Source organism: Venturia canescens, chromosome 4, assembly GCF_019457755.1.
Source record: "Venturia canescens isolate UGA chromosome 4, ASM1945775v1, whole genome shotgun sequence".
Lineage (NCBI taxonomy): Eukaryota > Metazoa > Arthropoda > Insecta > Hymenoptera > Ichneumonidae > Venturia > Venturia canescens.
Genome location: NC_057424.1, coordinates 23931584 through 23950404, shown reverse-complemented (window position 1 = coordinate 23950404; position 18821 = coordinate 23931584). Strand labels below are relative to the sequence as shown.

Below are 18821 nucleotides of genomic sequence, written 5' to 3'. Positions count from 1 at the left end.
GGGATAGCACATGCAGCCTCCTAACTGTCACTTGTCCCGCTGGTTTCGCACCCTACTCGTTATTACCCCGACGAACGAACTGCAACCCTATCATTTGGAACGACTACTTCCCTTAATATATACATATATGTAGAGCCATAAATATGTACTAAATAAGGGAAAGAGACAAACGAGAGCATGGTGAACCTGACGAGACTCGGCAACAACCCTTTCTATCTGGCTTATTCACCTTCCCGTCAAGCATTGTTGGCTTTGCCTTAACCAGACACGACTATACACGATAGGTCTCGTATCAAGTATATACTGACACGTATTTTCCAACCTGCGTACTCACATTGCATCTTTTGGTGAGAATATAAATAGCAAAAAGGGTGTAATACTATATCACTGCAGCCCCCTGTAAGGTGATCCAACTAAAGATTTTATTGAGATCCTCTGCTATCGTTATTTCTCTCTCCCGACGCCTCGCTTTTCTTCAAAATCCTTCTTGACGCACGTCTGACAAGACGATAATCCCATATACCATTTGCGGCTCCTTCATCATCGCCTTCCTCTCATCCTCGCATTTTTCATCCTTCACGCTACTCTTTATTCTTCATGCACCTCAAATGAAATCTTCAAGATTGCCCAGCCCGAGAAGCTACAGTGAAAAACTAAGGGCTCGTCGCTACGGAATCTTCACCGTTCTATATCTGCTTCGAACTCCCCGTTAACTCTCAAACCTCGTTTTTTCCTTGTGGCTCTGCTTGTTAATTGAAATTCCTCAACGAGGCGGTGAAATTTTATGCTGACTCTGCTGTTCTCCGACAACTAGCGAAGCTAAATATCATTAGAAGACTTCACCATTATTATCGAAAGCTTGAAAACGTCGAGAAACTCTATAGACCTAAACATTTATCCTTGATTTTACAATATTAATGACACGAGGGTAGACTGACATTTCTGACGAATCATCGGAAAAACGACGACTGCCTTATTCGTTCTCCAAACCCTCCATTTAAGTTAAGACCCCAATTCCACGTTTCTGCGTATTCAGCATTTCCAAATAGATTGAACTTGTTTAATGAGAACTTTGCTTCTAATACTGTTTTCAACTGCTTGAAAATGAGCTGTATCAATCGGATGATTTATCACTTTCGTGCATTCTCTTCACAAATTTTACAAAAAAAAAAAACGTTAAGGGAACGAGAATCAGAGAAAGAGAGCTAGTGAAAAATAGAACTCACGAACAAAGCAGTTTACATTTTTCGCAGTGCTTTTCATACTTTGTTAAACACTCTTAGGTGGTACGAACGTAGCTAATCAGTACAGAAAAAGTTTTGCTTTCGCGTAAACAAAGTGAGAAATATAATTTTCCTCCTTGCCATGGAAACAACGAAATATTACGGAGCACTCCAGTGTGAATGTTGTCACCAGGGCTCCTTTAAAAATTGACGATGTAAGCGACGGGAACTTTCTTAATTACCAAGTTAAAAAAAAAACCAGCATGGAAGAAACTATCGAAAAGTACCAATGCATTATTTACCTTATAAAATTTGAAACTTTAATCTAAAACGAATGGGAACGAAATGTTGCGATAAAAGTTTCATACGACATCAGATTTCCAATCGAAATTTTTTTATGGTTCGTACATGCCGACTCTGTAGAGGCGGAGGTGAAAAGATTGATTTTCGTTCCACCGAGTTTTGCTGTTTCGAGCTACGTTTTATTTTCACATTCCTTGTGTGTCCTATTTTCACCGTGGTAGCGTCAAAACATCGTAAAGAATCTTATACAACCTCTGGGACTAGGAGTGCGAAGTTGATTTGAGATCGGAATTTCTCATCGAAACTCGATTCTAAGGGATAAAGCAGGGCTGGTTCGCCGCCGAAAGAGTATTGCGAATTGAGAGATGGTTCTAGAGGGAAAAACGAAATGCGAAAGAAAAGTAAAGATAAAGGTGTAATTCAGAATCGGTTGAGAAAAATCCTCCCGACGAATTCCCTTTTAGCCTCACATCGCTCGTTAAGTTGTTCCCCCAACCAATCGAAAAACGATATCCGATAACGTAAATCTTAAAATGATACCTGTACACCCAACAGCGGTTAGTCACTCTTTCTTCCCATTTTTTCCGTCTTTTTCCTCAAACTTTCTTTGTTGACTCAATATTTGGCATCACTAAGAACTGACGTATTGAGAGAAATACATAATCGCAATGTCGTTTGCAGCGGTTTCCTGTAACTCTATATATTGGAAAATGACAGCTGCATTCGCAGATATAATAATATAGAATGTAACGATTCATTATGATTGCATGATTGTTCGAATCTTCGTCCCCAATTCCGCGTTATATATATTCATAATAGCCGTTTGAGAAAGGGTCTACGTTCATGCTAACAAAGAAAAAACTCGAAGCATAAATTTGGACAAACGAATCTAATTCGGTAAGCTACAAATCAATGGTCATAGCACGTGAATAACGAAAAATTATAAATAACCCGTGAGCGATATCACCGGAGAAATAGAATTAGCACGACAAAGAGGAACGGAAAATAAAAAGAAAAAACAACATCGTCCTATTACACGAATGTTCCGATGCCGTGTTTTCTCGATTCCTCGAGGTACCTGGCACCAACGCCACCAACCGGTTATAAAGAGATACGTGTATCACGATGGTGATACGTTCCTCTTTCGTTGATAAAAATTGAGGCCAATACTTTTCGTATATACACGTAATATATACACAAATATTGAAATAGGAGTTTCGGTGGGTGGAAGGGTCCTGAGAGATCGTTTGCAGGAAAGGTCGAAGGCTAAAAACGGTAGAGAGACTATTTGAAGAAGTAGGGAGGGCGTAAGACGCTCGGAGTTGCGTTTCGCAAATGGGCTGCCAATTGTCCTCTGTAACTAAACCATCCGAATATTGTCACATTATTTTGTACATTTTCTATCTATAATATGCTAGTTTATTGTAATGTTCATTTCAATAATTGGCCACTGCCACTTGTCTTGATACAGTCGAATCCCCTTATAAGCTTCTCCTCCCCTTTCGACGCGGAGAGCGTCCCTCTCTCTGAAAAGTTTTCGAGGTTAACGCCCAGTTGTCTCTTATACGCCAGGAGCAAATTTTTAATTTCAAATTCTGGTATCATACATAAATATACTTATAATGAACCAAGAAAACTACCGAGTCACTAGAGAACGCTACCAGTCTTGCACACGCAGCGAGTAGGTGAAAATTTGACGACGCGCTATAATGAGAGGTGGAGGGGCGTTAAAGGGGATTCGACTGTAATGACAACACTGCGTGTGGATACATTCTCTCTAAATATGCGACAGAAGTGAGGACTTTGAAAAATTGAATACATCAAAAAGAACGTTTGAAAGTCGCCCAATCATCTAAGATTCGATGCAAGACCCAAAACTTTGCCTATGTAGATCATTCGATGATCCGTTTATCCATCCATATATTCTGTCCATCCAGGATCCGCTATATACATTCCTTTCATCCAATTTTATTCAACCATCTATCCATCGTGTGCACCCCATCGATCCTGTCCATTCTTCCCATACCTTCCATTGTATCCATTTCATCGATCCGCCCCATCTACCCTCTATCCATTCTGCTTATCCGTTGCATCCATCTTATCTATCCCATCTTTTTGCATCGCGCTCCCTTCCATTCAAGCCTCGTTCGAAACTCTCTCCATCGATCTGTTTCATCAATCGTCCATTGGGCTCATTCGATCAGAATTATCGATGATTTTTTTGAAAAATTGGCTTCGATAGCGAGAAGCTGCTTGATGACTCCTCGACATTCAGTCTTCGAAGCACTTAAATCTTGGGGAATTGACTTTTGTTACTCGATTTTTTGTTGACATATATATAACATATAGAAATGAAAACTGGCAATAGCCCTAAATACAAATCACTATTTTTACTACTCTTATAGCATACACGTGTATGTTTCCAGTAACAATTTTGAATCTACATCTTTCGGCTGGACCCTCAAAGATAGTTCTTTACTGAAACAGCGATATGAAATCGCCATTCATTGAAAATGTTTTTCCCACGTTTACCAATTTCATAAAGTCTCACGTTCTAGAGTTGTCAGGTTATTTAATACTGAATAAGAACATATGCAAGTTCGTTCAGTTCGTACTTCGACGTAGCATTCATCTCTGTCTGTTCTCGAATCTTCTTCTTCCTCCAAGTCTCCATATTCGTACAAACATGGTATCAAACAGCTGCATGGACATTTCGAGATGCCATACTGCCTACATTGTTTAATACTTCTGTCTTATATGTACAAACGTTTACTTTCAATACAGTTTCATACAAAGTTAATATTTATTTGAAATTAGAGATTATTTCTATATGAGAAATGAGATTAAGCAAATATAAAAAATGATACAACCTCGTCTTCGAATTGAATCTATATTTAAATGAACATTCGCAAACCCAAGTTATTTGAAATGGCTTATTAAGATACTTGTTCAATCAATAATTTACGAAAACGGAATGTTTTAATACGAAAAAAAAACGTTACAGTGTCACTAATTTTTTTCCTTGCGAACTCTTTACAGTAGAAATACTCGGTAACGAGCAGTTGGGACACACATCAGAGGAAAAAGTGAATTCGTGAGGCAGAACGAGTCTCGTCGTTAGCTCAATTGACATGAAAAAAATGTGCCAGGCGTGGAAAATGACGTAGATGAGAATTTTTATATTTGAAAAAAATTCCGTTCCGAATCGTGGTAAAATTCGTCGTACTTCATTTATGACTAGCCATGATATTTTCAAAAAGTCGTTATTGAGAAGTGGATTTTTTGTTTGGATCCAAAGGTAATTGCCTCTTGATGAATTCTTTATATGCTCCGTAAATCATCTGTAATAATAGTTACGAATGTGAGTAATCGATTGAACAAATTTTCGTTGAATACGTTTCAGGAATATGGCAAGGGCAGGTTTTCCGAGATTTATCACATTTTTTTTCGGGCCTAGAATCTTTAGGAATTCTCCCGAGGACCCGCGCTACCCTCTCACGCTAGAGTACCCTCTTGGAATACCATTACTCCCGTATCAGTCAGCTTTTCGTGACCCAGTTTTTCTCCCCAACGAAGGCTTCTTTCCATGTATGTTTGTTTCTTCTTCGCGCCGGCTCATATCCTATATACTGAACCGTGAAGAACGATTACTCGATTGTTTTTCCATTATTTTCAGACGAAAATAACAAGAAATGTTTTCAAGTGACCGAACAATTGTAAAATTTTTCAACGATCTTTGTAACTGTTTAAAATTTGAATCTTTTTTTTTTTTAATTTTGTACCAATTTTAGTTCTACCTCGACAGTATATTTATTTTATTGCTTGTATACAATTGTTCGAACAGATGCCCTCTGTTCGTAGTTGAAATGTTGGTCATTACTTACGGGACTTATGTAGGGAGTTGAGATCACTTTCTTTCAGAAATTTTTATGCTGGTCCAGCGAGACTTGTAACGACAACTAGAATCGAACTTGTAATAAGGTTGTACTGTTCAGGCGATCTCGCTATATATACTGGTTCAGTACACCCTGGGGAGGAGCCTCCAGAGATTCAACTTTACTCACTGTATAATACGACTTGTGGTGGTAATTCCTTTCTCTCGCGGGCACTGCGGAAAAAATCGAAAAAGAAATATTTATGTTGGGCAGGAATAACACAAGAAGAATAAAGATAAAGTGCAGTAAAATAATTCTATCTCAACTTCGTATATAAATATCAGTTTAGTTATTTAAAATATTGACCCTATTAAAATATCAACGGGATTTAGTAAAATATTCTCAGAGGAATAACCGAGTGTCTGTTGGACTGTTTAAATTACAAAATAAATGTCAACAGGGACGAACGTTTCATATCGTTTTCGAGGAAAAAACGGGGCTGTTGACATGCACGATAGTAAAAAGCGAACAGAGCGATCCGACGTCATATCAGACAGGTTAGAGATAAAAGTGGGGACGAAAAAAAGGTAGAAAGAAGGCTTCCAAGCTGCTTTTCGCCTGCCAGAAGACCATTTCATTGTCGGAAACAGCCGCGATTATGGTCACAATCCCTGAAACCTCTGGAAATACACTGAACGTTCATAGTTCACGACTCGTAAAGCGAGAGGCCAAGCTTTTTCTTTCTCTTTCTCTCCTTCTCGTAGTGAAGAAACAGGGAATAGAAAAGACGCAGAGAGAACGGGAGAAAGCATCGCATCAAACAAAATTCTGAGACTTTGATTTAACTGTACGAGCAGGTACATGAACGTAGAAACAGAGAGGAAATGAGAGAAAAAGAGAGAGAGCGAAATGATGGGGATGAAAAGTAGAGTTATATATAAATGGAGATGAAAAAGGGAAAATTAAACCAGGAATCGCAACAAAGATATAATATGAAGAATAATCAAAGGGCATACTCTTATAAAAAGAACAACAAATAATGGTTAGAAGAAAAGCAAGAGGGTTACAAAAATCCAAGAAAAATCCATTTTATCTCTTCCCTTGTCTTGTCTTGTGCAATGTCATCTCTCATGCTTTCATTAAAAGCTCATTGCATCTTCTCTGCCATTATTTTTTTTAATATCCCCAAAATGGCTGTTCAACAGGTTTCAAATGGTTCAGAATGATCAAGCCAAACTTCATGCAACTTTCATTTTTTCAGAAAACTTCATATCAAATTCCTCATAAGCTTTATAATTATAACAAAGTTATAAAAAACCAACTGCTACGCACGGAAAAAAAAACAAAACCAGACCTGTTCCGGAAATTTTTCCGTTTTTTTTACCTTCGTACATCTGTAAAGGAAAAAATCCATCCTCAGAACAGAGCAACAAATCCATATTGCCTCTGACTTTACACAATCTTCGAGTATACTTCATAAAGATGGGAGAACGGTTAACGATATCCAAACACGACTTCCTCAGGGAGATCTTGCAGACGTAGTGCGAAAGCAGAAATCCCGTCCTTGCTTTATCCTCCCGTTTTCCCTCTGTCTCTCTGACCTCCTCCGAATCCTCGGATTTCCTCGTAGCTGTCGAGGAAATTACGTTGGAAGTCACAAATAGCTCTCGATTCTCGTGGGGATATCTATGCCAGGTTCACTTGTTCCAGCGACACACACATACCGACAGAATTTAACGTCATTCAACGTCACTAATTCAACTCACTCGACGAAAAGACTACGAAGATATAAACTTTCCTAAAGTTCAATTCCTAAAGGTCAGTAGCTCAACACCGAATTTTGAGCCGAAAAGACTCGAGACGCTATTTAAAGTCGGCTCGACTACAAGAAACTATATACGGTCTTGATCATTTAACATAACCACTATTAGGAATTAATTGTAGAAAATTGATAATAATAGTAATTAATTGTGGGAAGAAAAAAATCAATTTTTGTTTATTCTCGTTTCAGATCGAGGATGCCATGCTGATGTTCGACAAGCAGACTAGCAGGCACAGAGGTGAGTAACAGTTTTGTTTTTTTTCTCATTTTCCTCCCTGCTGGCTGAGATAACTAGTTTTATCGATAACCAGTTTTACGTTGCAACCAGAAAAAGCTCCTTCTGCCAAAATTTTTTTTATATTTTCGTATTCAACTAATTATTTGTTTCACATCCCGACTTGCCATTATGGAACTCATTTATGAAAAATTATTGAGCATAGGACAGGCTTGGAATACAAAAAAAAGAACCTTGAATCAAAAGTAATATTCGAGCATGGTTCCACTGAGAAGGAAAAAGTCTTTTATCGTTCAATAGGAAAGGGCAATTTTGAGAGGTATATTCTCTTCTTTTTTCTTCTCCATCCCTCTTTCTTGCCCTTGGTCTGGGGAGCCATAAATTTCAAAACGTCCTCGAGGGTTCCACATCCAATCATGCCACGCATAACAACGAATCAAGGGAACGAAGAAAACGATGTATAGCGTTGAACAAGATTGAAGGCGTGAGGGGAGCCACAATGTAAAAAAACCTTGGAAGAAAATAAAACAATTATTCGAGTGCGATCCTGTGCAATAGTTACGAGAAATAAGTCGTTTTCGTGACAATAAAATCACGCCGGAAGAATCTGAAGAAAAAAAACGTGAATGCTTCGCAATGGCAACAAGAATAAACGTTTTATTTCGAATCTCAAAAATGTCCATAAATTCATCATTTCGGTATTCCAAAATGAAAAATAGGACTGTACTTGGCCGTATTTAAAAAAAAAAATCAAATAATTTCATTCATCTCGAAGTTATATTCTCAATAGTTATACCTCTTAAAAGGGAAGCCTTAAAAAGGAAAAGAGGTATATGGTTCGTTTATGGGATATAATTTCTAAAAACAAAAGCAAAAAACAACAAAAGGCTTGAGCAACGGGACCGGTAATACAGTATTGGAATGTCTCATACATATGTGCTATATCGTATATACGTAAATCGTCTTCCTTTCAGTCGCATTCACTCCAAAGCTCTTCTTCGCTATCAACCCCATTCCCTCTTACCTCTGCTTTTGTTTCCTCTTTCGGCCCGTGTTTCTTGAATCATCTCAGCCCCTATCTCCAAATTTTTGTGCTCAACCTTTTGTGATAGTCTTGCCAGTCCTAAATAATATGGCTATACTATTACAAGCGACGTCCCCATTAATTCAAGCTTTTTCAGGTGGAAAGATCCTCCTATAGAAAGTTTTTCGATAATCTTTCTCGATCGTCATCATGAACTTATATAACTCTGAGATTGCAGCCATCTCAGGCAAGACTCACCCATCCTGACCAACCCACAGTTCGATTCCCAAGGCTATGGCTACCTTTTGTAGCTACGCTCGCCATTATTCGTTTAGCAGTATACTGTCGGTTTCGCGTTTTCATTTTCATCCGATATCCTAGATTCATCAAGAAAGATGAGTGCAGTGGCTGTTGAGCATCTCCGCAGCAGAGTCGCAACATCTATGTAAACAGAAGACTTTCAGGCGTGAACGCCTGAAAAAAAGTGCTGCTCTGAAATGGAGTAGAAATTCCCTGTAAAAATGTAATGCAAAGTGCGAGGACTTGTCATCATTCTAAAAATGAGCGGATTTATAATTACGCGAAGAGTTGGATTTTTTATTTTTTTAAGGCTGCAAATGCATCGATAAAAATATCAGTGAAAGCAGAAACCACGTGAATTTTATAATTTTATGTTTCGTGAATCTCTTGGAGCTCAACTAAAAAACAATTTTACGATGCATCTTGAAGAATAACGTTTTTCCTGATGCCGAATATCGAAGGATGTCTTATGATTTCCACGTGAATGGGCATCATCGGAGTCGCTTTTGTCCGGGCACGTTTGGCTCGAGGATGCATAAGGAAATGGGAAAAAGAGAAGATGCGGAAGAAGGAATCGGCGAAGACGAATTATGCGAGCTTCGCTAGGCAAAACATATTCCTGGTTCTTTTTCTTTGTGGGCACTCTTTTATACTATGGGAAATGGAGTACATAATCAGCCAAAGGATTTAGATCGGTTATTGGAGGCAGGAATGCCTCTGGAAACTTGAATGGACCAAGAAGAAGACTTTGATGTTGCATTCATCAATTATAAATGCTCGCCCTGTCGGTTTATATGACATCAGCTATCTTATATTTATTTTAATTGATTCTATACGTTTGCTTATCAAGGTTCAGCATTGAGGATACAATGACGAATTGACGACGTTTCTAAAGGCAAATCCTGACGGATTATTAAAGGTACATTCCATAAGTTTCCAACCGAACATCCGCCATAACAGTTGTGAAGTGAGGAACTGACGTGCCAAGCAGCAATGGGCAAACAATACGCTTTGACTTCCGGAGGAAGCGGAGAGAAAGAGAGAGATTCAACAGTGGCGCTCGACTTGGTCTTTTACGTCACTGCTGCGATTACCACGGCGGACAAGAAATAGAGACTAAGAGATGGAAAGGGGTAAGAGTTTGAAGCGTAAATACTTTGCAGATGCAGAAGCACATCAGGAAGGACACGAGGAATCTCCGAAAGTCACGTCGCGTTCGCTTCTCGCCCACGAGCATGAAAGTCAAGCATTGCGAGAGCTCCGAGAGCTTTCCATTTCGCCCACCGACCGTTGCAAACTTCTCGACGCCTGGTGTTACGTCAGCGTAGACTAACAGAGAGAAAGTCAGAGCGTAAGTGGAGAGAGGGGAGCGTCTCTCCTATGGCTCGACGGTTTGACGTAATCCATGAACGCCGAGACTGCTTTTGGGGCTGATTCTGAGTTGTTCCGCTTATAGCGAGCCTGCAAATTCAAGAAGTCTAATCTCTCTATCTTCATCTGGTTTAATACACGGTTTGATGCTTCTCCAAGATTGTAATCGTGGCTATAGGAGACTAAGATAGTTGGCAATTCACAAGAGTTTCTAGACTTCACTACTATTTCTGGACGTCATGGATTAATTTTCAATTTTCCAACTAAGCACGTAGTCATTCTCTTCGTTATATTTGAATCTAAAAAAAATGTTCCATCATTAGATGCATATGTTTTAAAACATGGTCATAAAAATCTCACTATGGATCTATGGTATTAATCTCGACCGCCATGATCGGTTGATCCAAACCTCACCGTCTGTGTGCACACCGGCGAACTACTAATTCTTCAATGCCCAGGAGAATTTTGCTACATCCTGAGGCTGATTCGTACCGATGTACCGGAGTATCAATAACGATTATTGCAAACGTTTACAATGAGCAAGTATGCAGAAGTATACATAAATGATAACGAACGTTTAGAGGTTCCGAGTTGTATTGGTCTTCATACAGCAGCCTCTGGTTGTTCCGTGTAATATTACAACGTCCAGGGTTGGTCGACGCTTTTCGTTGTCAAGGAATGCCTCGAGGGATTACTTGTATTCTCGTTCCCCATTGCATCCTTGAGCTCACCCCATCCATGTAGCTGCTACTGCAGTCTAGCTTTGAAGCTTTCTCAAACCCTCATATGTCTCACCCTATTCTGACTGCAATTTCTCTGCAGCTTCAAAATATCAGTTGAAGCGAGCTTCTCCAGGATATGAGGCCATTTCAGACACTCTCAGATTTCTGAGTATACGAGTATTCTCCACTTTTAAGCATTAGTTAATATGCGTTATCTTCTAGAATAAACTCAACGAGCCCATGCCTCCAAACAGTATTTTCATGCCCCTGGAAAATTTTGCCTCACCTTAAATCCCTTCCGTTCCAAACTTACTACCTGCTTCCAGTTGTAATAAATTATAAACTAAACTTAATTTACATCTTGTGTTGTGCTCACTTCCATCACTCCTTCCAATTCGCGTGTCCTGTAGTACCGCAATTTATTTTGTAGCTTTTGAACCAACCCTGCATACTTTATGGCCCTATTCAATTACTTGCATTTACGTTACATCATATTTTGGAAAACAATTTTGCTCTAAGTAAAAATAAAGTCTTCGTTCCTTGCTGATTGCCACCATATCAAGACCAATCAGATCTTATGAAAAAAATTCAAAGTAAGCTTGGCCATTCCGTATGAAGAAGCAAATTATTTTTTCTCCTAGTTCAAGACCAATTTCTTGGGTCACTCATTCTACTGGTAATTTAGAACGATAAAGGGCCGGTATATCAACCGACACAGTAATCAATCAAAGCACCCATTCGATTGGGTATTCGTACACGCAGCCCATCGAAATCAAGAGACACACGAATTTTAGTCACGCACACTTATCGGACCTCAGCTGGACGTTAAAACGGTACATTCATAAGCGTGCGCGGGTATGCGCACGCACGTATACAGGCAGGACTACAAACAAAAATCTCGAAATTACGTGAAAAATTTTAACGTGAAGGGCAGCTAATGTGAACGCAAATAAAAACGATCTTGATCTCCGACACGTTATTGGAATCTTGACAAATATCATTTCGTGAGAGGCTAACAACCCCGACCCCATGGAAAACCTTAATTCTGTGCCTATTCATTATATTCGAAAGAAATAATATTGAGAGCCTTAACTAATGAGGCTTTTTCGTGTCCAACGAAATTATGGCCATTCGTTGTAGTGTATTCAACGTAAAGCGGCCTCGAATTTTCGTAGATTTTAATGAGACCCCGGATTCATTAAAAAAATTATTCTTAGGTTTCCTCTGTTCACACTGTACCTCGAAGTAAAAAGATTATCTTTACTTCATCTTGACTTTTCAAAAATGAGAGTCATAATTCGGAAATTCAGCTTCTAGGCTTTCGTAATATTTTTCACGATTTTTTGACACCTCTCCTCGAACGATTTATGATCCGATCCTTTTTTCTCATTTCTTCGCTTCCCCGAAATCAACTCTCTTATTATGGCAGATAAGACACCCTGCCGATGCCTTCTACCCTATCGCGATTCTTTTTCCTCCGACTTCCGTAAATCTCGCTTTGCTTCACTACTTGCGAGGAAAAACTGACAAAGATATCACCATCGATGAGAGAGAACAAGAATGAAAAAAGATGCAAAGAAAAATTGAAAAGTCTCAAGCGGAAGGGAGAAAGAGAGACAGCGTAAGGGGTTGTTACCGATATGAAGTCTGTAGAATCGCAGTCGCAGTTTGGGTGCGCACTCGATCTCTACCGGGGGCATGTTTACCATCGTTTTTCATCGTGGTGAGACCTTTGGCTGTCACCCACAACCCTCTTTTATGTTTCCCTTCACCCTTCACCCCTCCCACCCTCCTCGCCCGCCCTCTTTATTCATCCCATCTCTTCCTCTTTTCCTCCCCGAACTCTCTCTCTCTCTCTCTTTTCCTCTTTCTCTATGTTCCTCTGTCTGTATTTCCACATGCACGTAGTTTTTCTCCTTTACTATGCTTCGCTTACACCAAGCATCCCCCTTAACAGCCTGCCACGATCCTGCCCACTTTCACCCTTGCCCAAAGAAACGTCGACCCAGCAAAAACACTGTAAGCTCTCCCGTCTCACCCAAAGCTCTTGACACAGATATGCATCCAACACACTTTTTAATTCTCTTTTAATCTCCGAGTTATTGCTACTCCAAGCCAAACCCGTGCACGAGCTCATCCCCATTTTTTCTCTCTTTTTCCTTCTTCATTATTGTTATTATTTTTTTCCACTTTATTATTCCCGCAGTTTTGCAACGCATTCTCTTATACTGTGTTTCATTTCCAACAGTTCCATTCGGACTATTTGCTCTTGTATCTCACACAATATCATGTGCAACACCACCTCTGTTGCTTCTTCTAAATTTAAACTTTACTCCGAATCCCTATGCCTAGGGGTGCCTCATAAATTTTCTTCGCAATTACGCTATGATAAAACCGTTGGGCTCCACGTGAATGAATTATCTAATCGGCTCAAATAGTAAATGCTTAAATACCGAAAAAGAAAGAAGTAAACATTTTATAAAATTTTGACGAATTTGCAATGAAACAAATTAATATCTAACGTGGCGAGTACCCGATACGTGCAAATTATTTGACCGAACTTGTCTAGACTGCAAAAAATGTTTAGTCCGACGGAAAAGCAGAAGGAAGAGGAAAGCTCGGGTAAAGTTATCGATATGATAGAGCAAACGGAATAGAAAGGCGAAAGTAGGACAGAGACTGCACGCTTGTAGCTACAGAAGAAGCAGTGAGCGACCCGTGCACAGGTTCGTAGCCACTAAAGCTTTTTCCACACGCCTCCTTGTACAATACAGGATGGAAGAAATAGCGACGTAAGCTGAAGGATTGAATTTCGTTTAGCCTCTCAACGCGATGAAGAAAAATAAAAATGAAAATGTGGAAGAAAGACGAGAGGAATAGAGAGGGAGGGACGACAAAGAATTGCCATTTTTTAAGGACGGAAAGCGATAAAACTCACCAATGTCTGACCACCGGGTGGTCAGCAGAGCTCCCTGAGCTGTAATATCTATGAATTCATATACTATGCAATATGGAAAAATACGAAGGTGATTTAAAAAAATCCAACTTTCTTATCTCAATGATGGGGGAAAAGTGATTCGGCCAAAATTTAGACCAAGAATTCTTTCGTTATTGTCGAATAAATCATGTGGATTTGTGAAATAAATATTTATTCGCGTTATACTCACAGTCACGAAATCGAAACTGCTCGAGATCAATTATAAATACGCAGAATATTCGAGTCTATAAATTTCAGGAGAATAAACAATGCTGAAGTCGCAATAACATCTTGTCGCTAAGATATTTCTCGATCAGTCACAGTAGCGTGGCTTTCAAAGTTAATGCCATTAGGGGTAAGATATGGAAATAGTTTCAAGATCGCCATCAGGTGGAAGACTAGATGATACGAGCGAGGGAGAGGCGCGCAGGTCATATCCTCCCGAAGCGTATAACCGTCACGGTACCCAGAATATATATCTCCCTAATCCGGAATATAATCCTACGTCACAGACGACCCTCCCCTCCTTGGATCCTCGTACGACTTGGAAATATCATGTACTGCTGTTTCCCTTCCATGGTCGCATATATCTCTACATATACAGCTATAACTGTGCATAAGAATACTTTTGCATTTCTATCGGTCGATTCACAAAATATTTTTTCAGTTCATTTAACAACGCTTCGCAATTAATAATGAACTGCGGAAGCTGCGAATGAAAGTTCCAACTGTGGAGTGGAATGTTCATTTAAACGCCATCATTCCTGTGGAAAAAATCCGCGTGCATGAAATTCGTAGTAATTTACGAATTTTCATAGTCCATAAACTCTGCAATGAATTTTTAGTTCGTAGAATAATTTATCCTGAAAATTTAGCCCGGATCCAAAGCTACTCAATAGCACGAGGATTAATTTTGACTGTAATTCCCTGTCCACATATAGATGTATTTATGTATACCGTATATAACACAGGAATAGAACTATACTGGACGTCTATACTGTATAACACATTGTTGCTGTTGTACTCTGTCTCCCATGCTGGCCAATCTCCAGTTTCTGCAATTTGCATGTTAAACACCACGCGCTTACTGCATGCACACGCGTAGCCGTTCACGTTTCGGCCTCCGAGGACCTGGGCCAAACCCACCTCTCTTGTTTCCCCCATTCTCTTGTCATACATAATCCTCCTCTGTATGTACCACGCGCGCGCGCACGCGGACACACTCGACATCGATGTTCATGCACGCGGGCCTGCACACAGATGCACTCATGCCCATAGACTAGTGCGTATATATCTATACGTTTATTATTCTGTGGTCCCAGCAAGGCTATCCACGTTCTCCATACTGTCCTTTTGCTCCATTGGGACCTTAACTACTATGCGAACCACCAGAGTGTACTTAATTCGCAGGCATAACTCGACTTGTTAATGCAATAGATTGGCAAAAAAATCGAACGAAATGAACAATCTTGATGTGTCACAGGGAGAGCATCATAGAAACTACTGAACAATCATACCGATGGAAAATTTTCTCTGCTTAACCGATTTCCCATTGCTCAACTATTCCAATAGTCGGATATATGCCACTTTGGAGTGTTTCAACTCCCATCTGGTTGATGTAGGACAAAAATGCGGAAGTTATACGTCCTATTGATGAGATCAGCCGATAAGGGCCATTACATTGCCTGAACTTTTCTCTCAAATGATTACAATTGTCACCGATCTGACTGTTAAGAATAAGGATAAGTGGAATAATACATTTTTGGGCATCTATCAATCGTTCGTGAAATGAATGAAGATTATTATCGCTCTTCGGAATGGCGTTATTGATCGAATGGCTTACAGGCTAAAATGTCGAAGTAAAGTCACTGTATGTCTTGCAAATACCAGAAGAATAAATTATCGATGCAGCCGATTATGAAAATTGCACGTAACACACGTTGATGAATATGAAGCGAACCATTAAGGCTCATGTAGTAACACGGATATGGACGTTGTCATCAAGATGTTTGGACGCTCCGAATTTAGCAATGAACCTTCGAATGCCTAAGGGATAAAAGTGTGTACGAGAATTATTAAACTTTTGAAAAAAGACTGGAACGATTGATCAATTGACAATTTATTATGGCTTGGCAATACGCCGGAACCGGAACTCCTTGAAAAATATGAAAAATGAAGTCTGAGAAAGCTTATTCTATAAGTTATCAATTGATGAAAATCTGCAGCACGAAAGTGCTCAGAATCTTAGTATGGCTGGGAGAAGACGCAAGCACCGGATCCCTTGGATACCGTCCATCATAAGCCGCTGCTTTCTTCGGAAGTTTTTGGAGCCATGAAACCGATTTATGAGAAGTTAAGCCGAGACCAGTTGCTAAACCGTTACTCGGGGAGCTTCACATAAAATACCAGCGAAAGTTTCAATGCTACTGTTTGGAATTTGGCTCATAAATCGTATTCAAGTAGGTAAAATTTTAAAACGTCGCTATTGATATTGCTATACGCAATTTTAATGATGGTATGACCGATATTCTACGAGTCATTAAAAATTTGAAGACGGATATTATTTAATCTCAGAGCCGCTTCCAAAGAGTCTTTACAGGAGCGATACTGATTTTCAGCTGTTTTTGATAACTTTCAAAATTTATTTCTTCGATCATTCAATAATTACAGTAGTTCAGAGCAAGTTGACATGTTTTTTTTTCCCCTTTCGATCGCGACCTCTACGAACTCTGTAGCTTAACGCATTGAAAAGATATTAATTATTTATTTTTTAATTTCATCAAAAAATGTTGCATCGTTTCGCACACATTTCTGATATTTATTTGTTTTTTCTTTAGTGATATTGTTTACTTCATCATTGATTGGATGCGTGAAATCACCCAGCCGATGAATACAAAGAAGTGCACAAATACTCCAGAAGTTTGTTAAACGCCACACAACTTGGGCACAAGTGATAATTTCAGAAAGCATTAAAAAATTTATATTTTCTCCTGTCATTGAAATCTGCGATCTTAAAATTCTAAACTATCACAGTTCTATACTTCGGCACTCCATTTCTGTTTTATATTTATTTATTGGCGAAGATTTCAACAAGCCATTTCTACATTAACTACACACTTTTCTGCATTCTTCAAGACGGTGATGACGTAACTATGATAATATGCCTCGACTTACAAGATGCTTTATAAAATGACTTTTCACACGTTTCAAGTTTGGTTCCTTCCCCAACATCTCTTGCATTATTTAACTCGACGTATATACCATGGCATGAAATAAAATCGAATTTCCAACTCGACCTTAATTTGATGGAGTTGCGCGAAGAGGTTGCTTAGCTGGCTATTGGTCAAATTTCAATTGCGATATCCCACGAGTTGGTCATTTTTCTTCATCTGCGTGCTCGCCTCGACGCTTTCCAATGCTCTGTTTCTTACGCAGCCATTATTATTGAACTCACGTGGTTTTCTTCATTATCTCAATTCGAAAAGACCAATGGTCGTTTACTATCTACATCTCTTCAACTGTTTATGACAGAAAAATTAACCTCCTTCTCGACAATGTGAAAAATTGAATCGGAAAATAAGCGTAATTCCCTCGACCTAGGGACACTATATAGAAACCGCTTTCACCATGATGAATCTCTTGATAAGGATTCCATTATTTTGATAACTTTAGGAACATTGAATTCAATCTCCCCTGCCGAAAATCAATAGAAAATTACTGTGAGAAGCATCGAAGGAGCAGTTAATGTGACTTTCCCACACTCCGGTGAGTTCATGGTTGAAACAGTCGTTTGTAACGATTCGGTGGGTATGATACAAGAGACACGCGATGAGTTCAACGTGATGTGATGTTTCGGGTGGTTGGTTGCTTTCCATGGATTGTCCGGTTGACCAACTCGAGCATCAGAGTCTCGTAACATAGCTGCGATGAATTTATCAATAGGAAATAACCCAACTAGCTAGTAGCAGACTTAGTATTAGACTGATACCTGGTGGAACATCGAGAACATTGGTGCAGACAAGCCAGAGGCTCGATCCCTCTTTCCCCGACCCTTCAACCCCTATTGGGGTATTGGGGAGACCCCATTCTGTCTCATTACTGTGCAATGCGCAGTCGAGGGAGTTGATATCCCTCGATGGAGTCCAGGGGGGCTTGAGCATCACCCACTTTAATCGGTTGTCCTTGCGTGTGTATCTGTTACGATGTGTACCGACCATTCGGGCGAACCTCCCCAACCGACTATGTCAGAACCAACCCTTCTATATGTGAGCTTTACTGCTACAGGTATGAGAGAATGAGCGGGGGCTGTACGTTAATCGCCTCATTGAATATGAAACGGATATCGATTTGCATGATACCGATTGAAAATTAGATGCATTTCCGGCAACCTAACCACTGCTGGCTTTGTCTTCCCCGTATCCCGAAAGTACAACTGTGTCGAGTCACAGTTCGAAACCGTAAGGTTACTCGTCTTGGTGCTGATAATACGGTGAAACCCTTTCGAATCGATTAAGGAATCTACTGGCTCGAACAAATCCCCTGTTTCCAACTTTCATCCCCCATTTCACACTGTATACTTGCTCCGGCTTCTTTATCATCCGAGACTCGCGGTTTTCTTCGAACTTGGGTTCTACTTCCGACCTCCTTTCACCACTTTAGCCTCCGCGCAAATACGCTCGACAGGTGTTGAAATTACGCGTGAGCTTTACCAACACATACGAGCCCAGTTTGAGCAGAACGGTATCCAACTAGCAGACTTGCCTTGCTTCGTACGTGTCTAATTATCGTCGAGCACACACGTACTCATGCTAATTAACCCTCATCTCGTTAAGTTACTGCCAGTAACGCCAAGTCGTAGATGGCTGGTATTCTCAACCCTTCATTCCGTTCCCCCATTACCTCTTGCAACCCTTCACCAGTTTCATGGTTCCCGATTGCGTAAGCGAGTTAATAGAAACACGAGATTCCA

General features: G+C 39.8%; 1 protein-coding gene across 10 annotated transcripts in view; it reads left to right on the top strand.

Annotated features, from left to right (window-relative positions):
- Rbp6 (RNA-binding protein 6) overlaps positions 1–18821 on the top strand; it is a 459964-nt gene that overhangs the window by 376228 nt on the left and 64915 nt on the right. For all 10 annotated transcript variants that reach the window (XR_006260571.1, XR_006260574.1, XR_006260572.1 and 7 more), the window contains one exon: positions 7413–7461. Coding sequence is in view for 4 of the 10 variants with exons in the window: in XM_043416127.1 (XP_043272062.1) it covers positions 7413–7461 (49 nt within the window). In the remaining 6 variants the exon portion in view is untranslated. The remainder of the gene's footprint in view (positions 1–7412; positions 7462–18821) is intronic.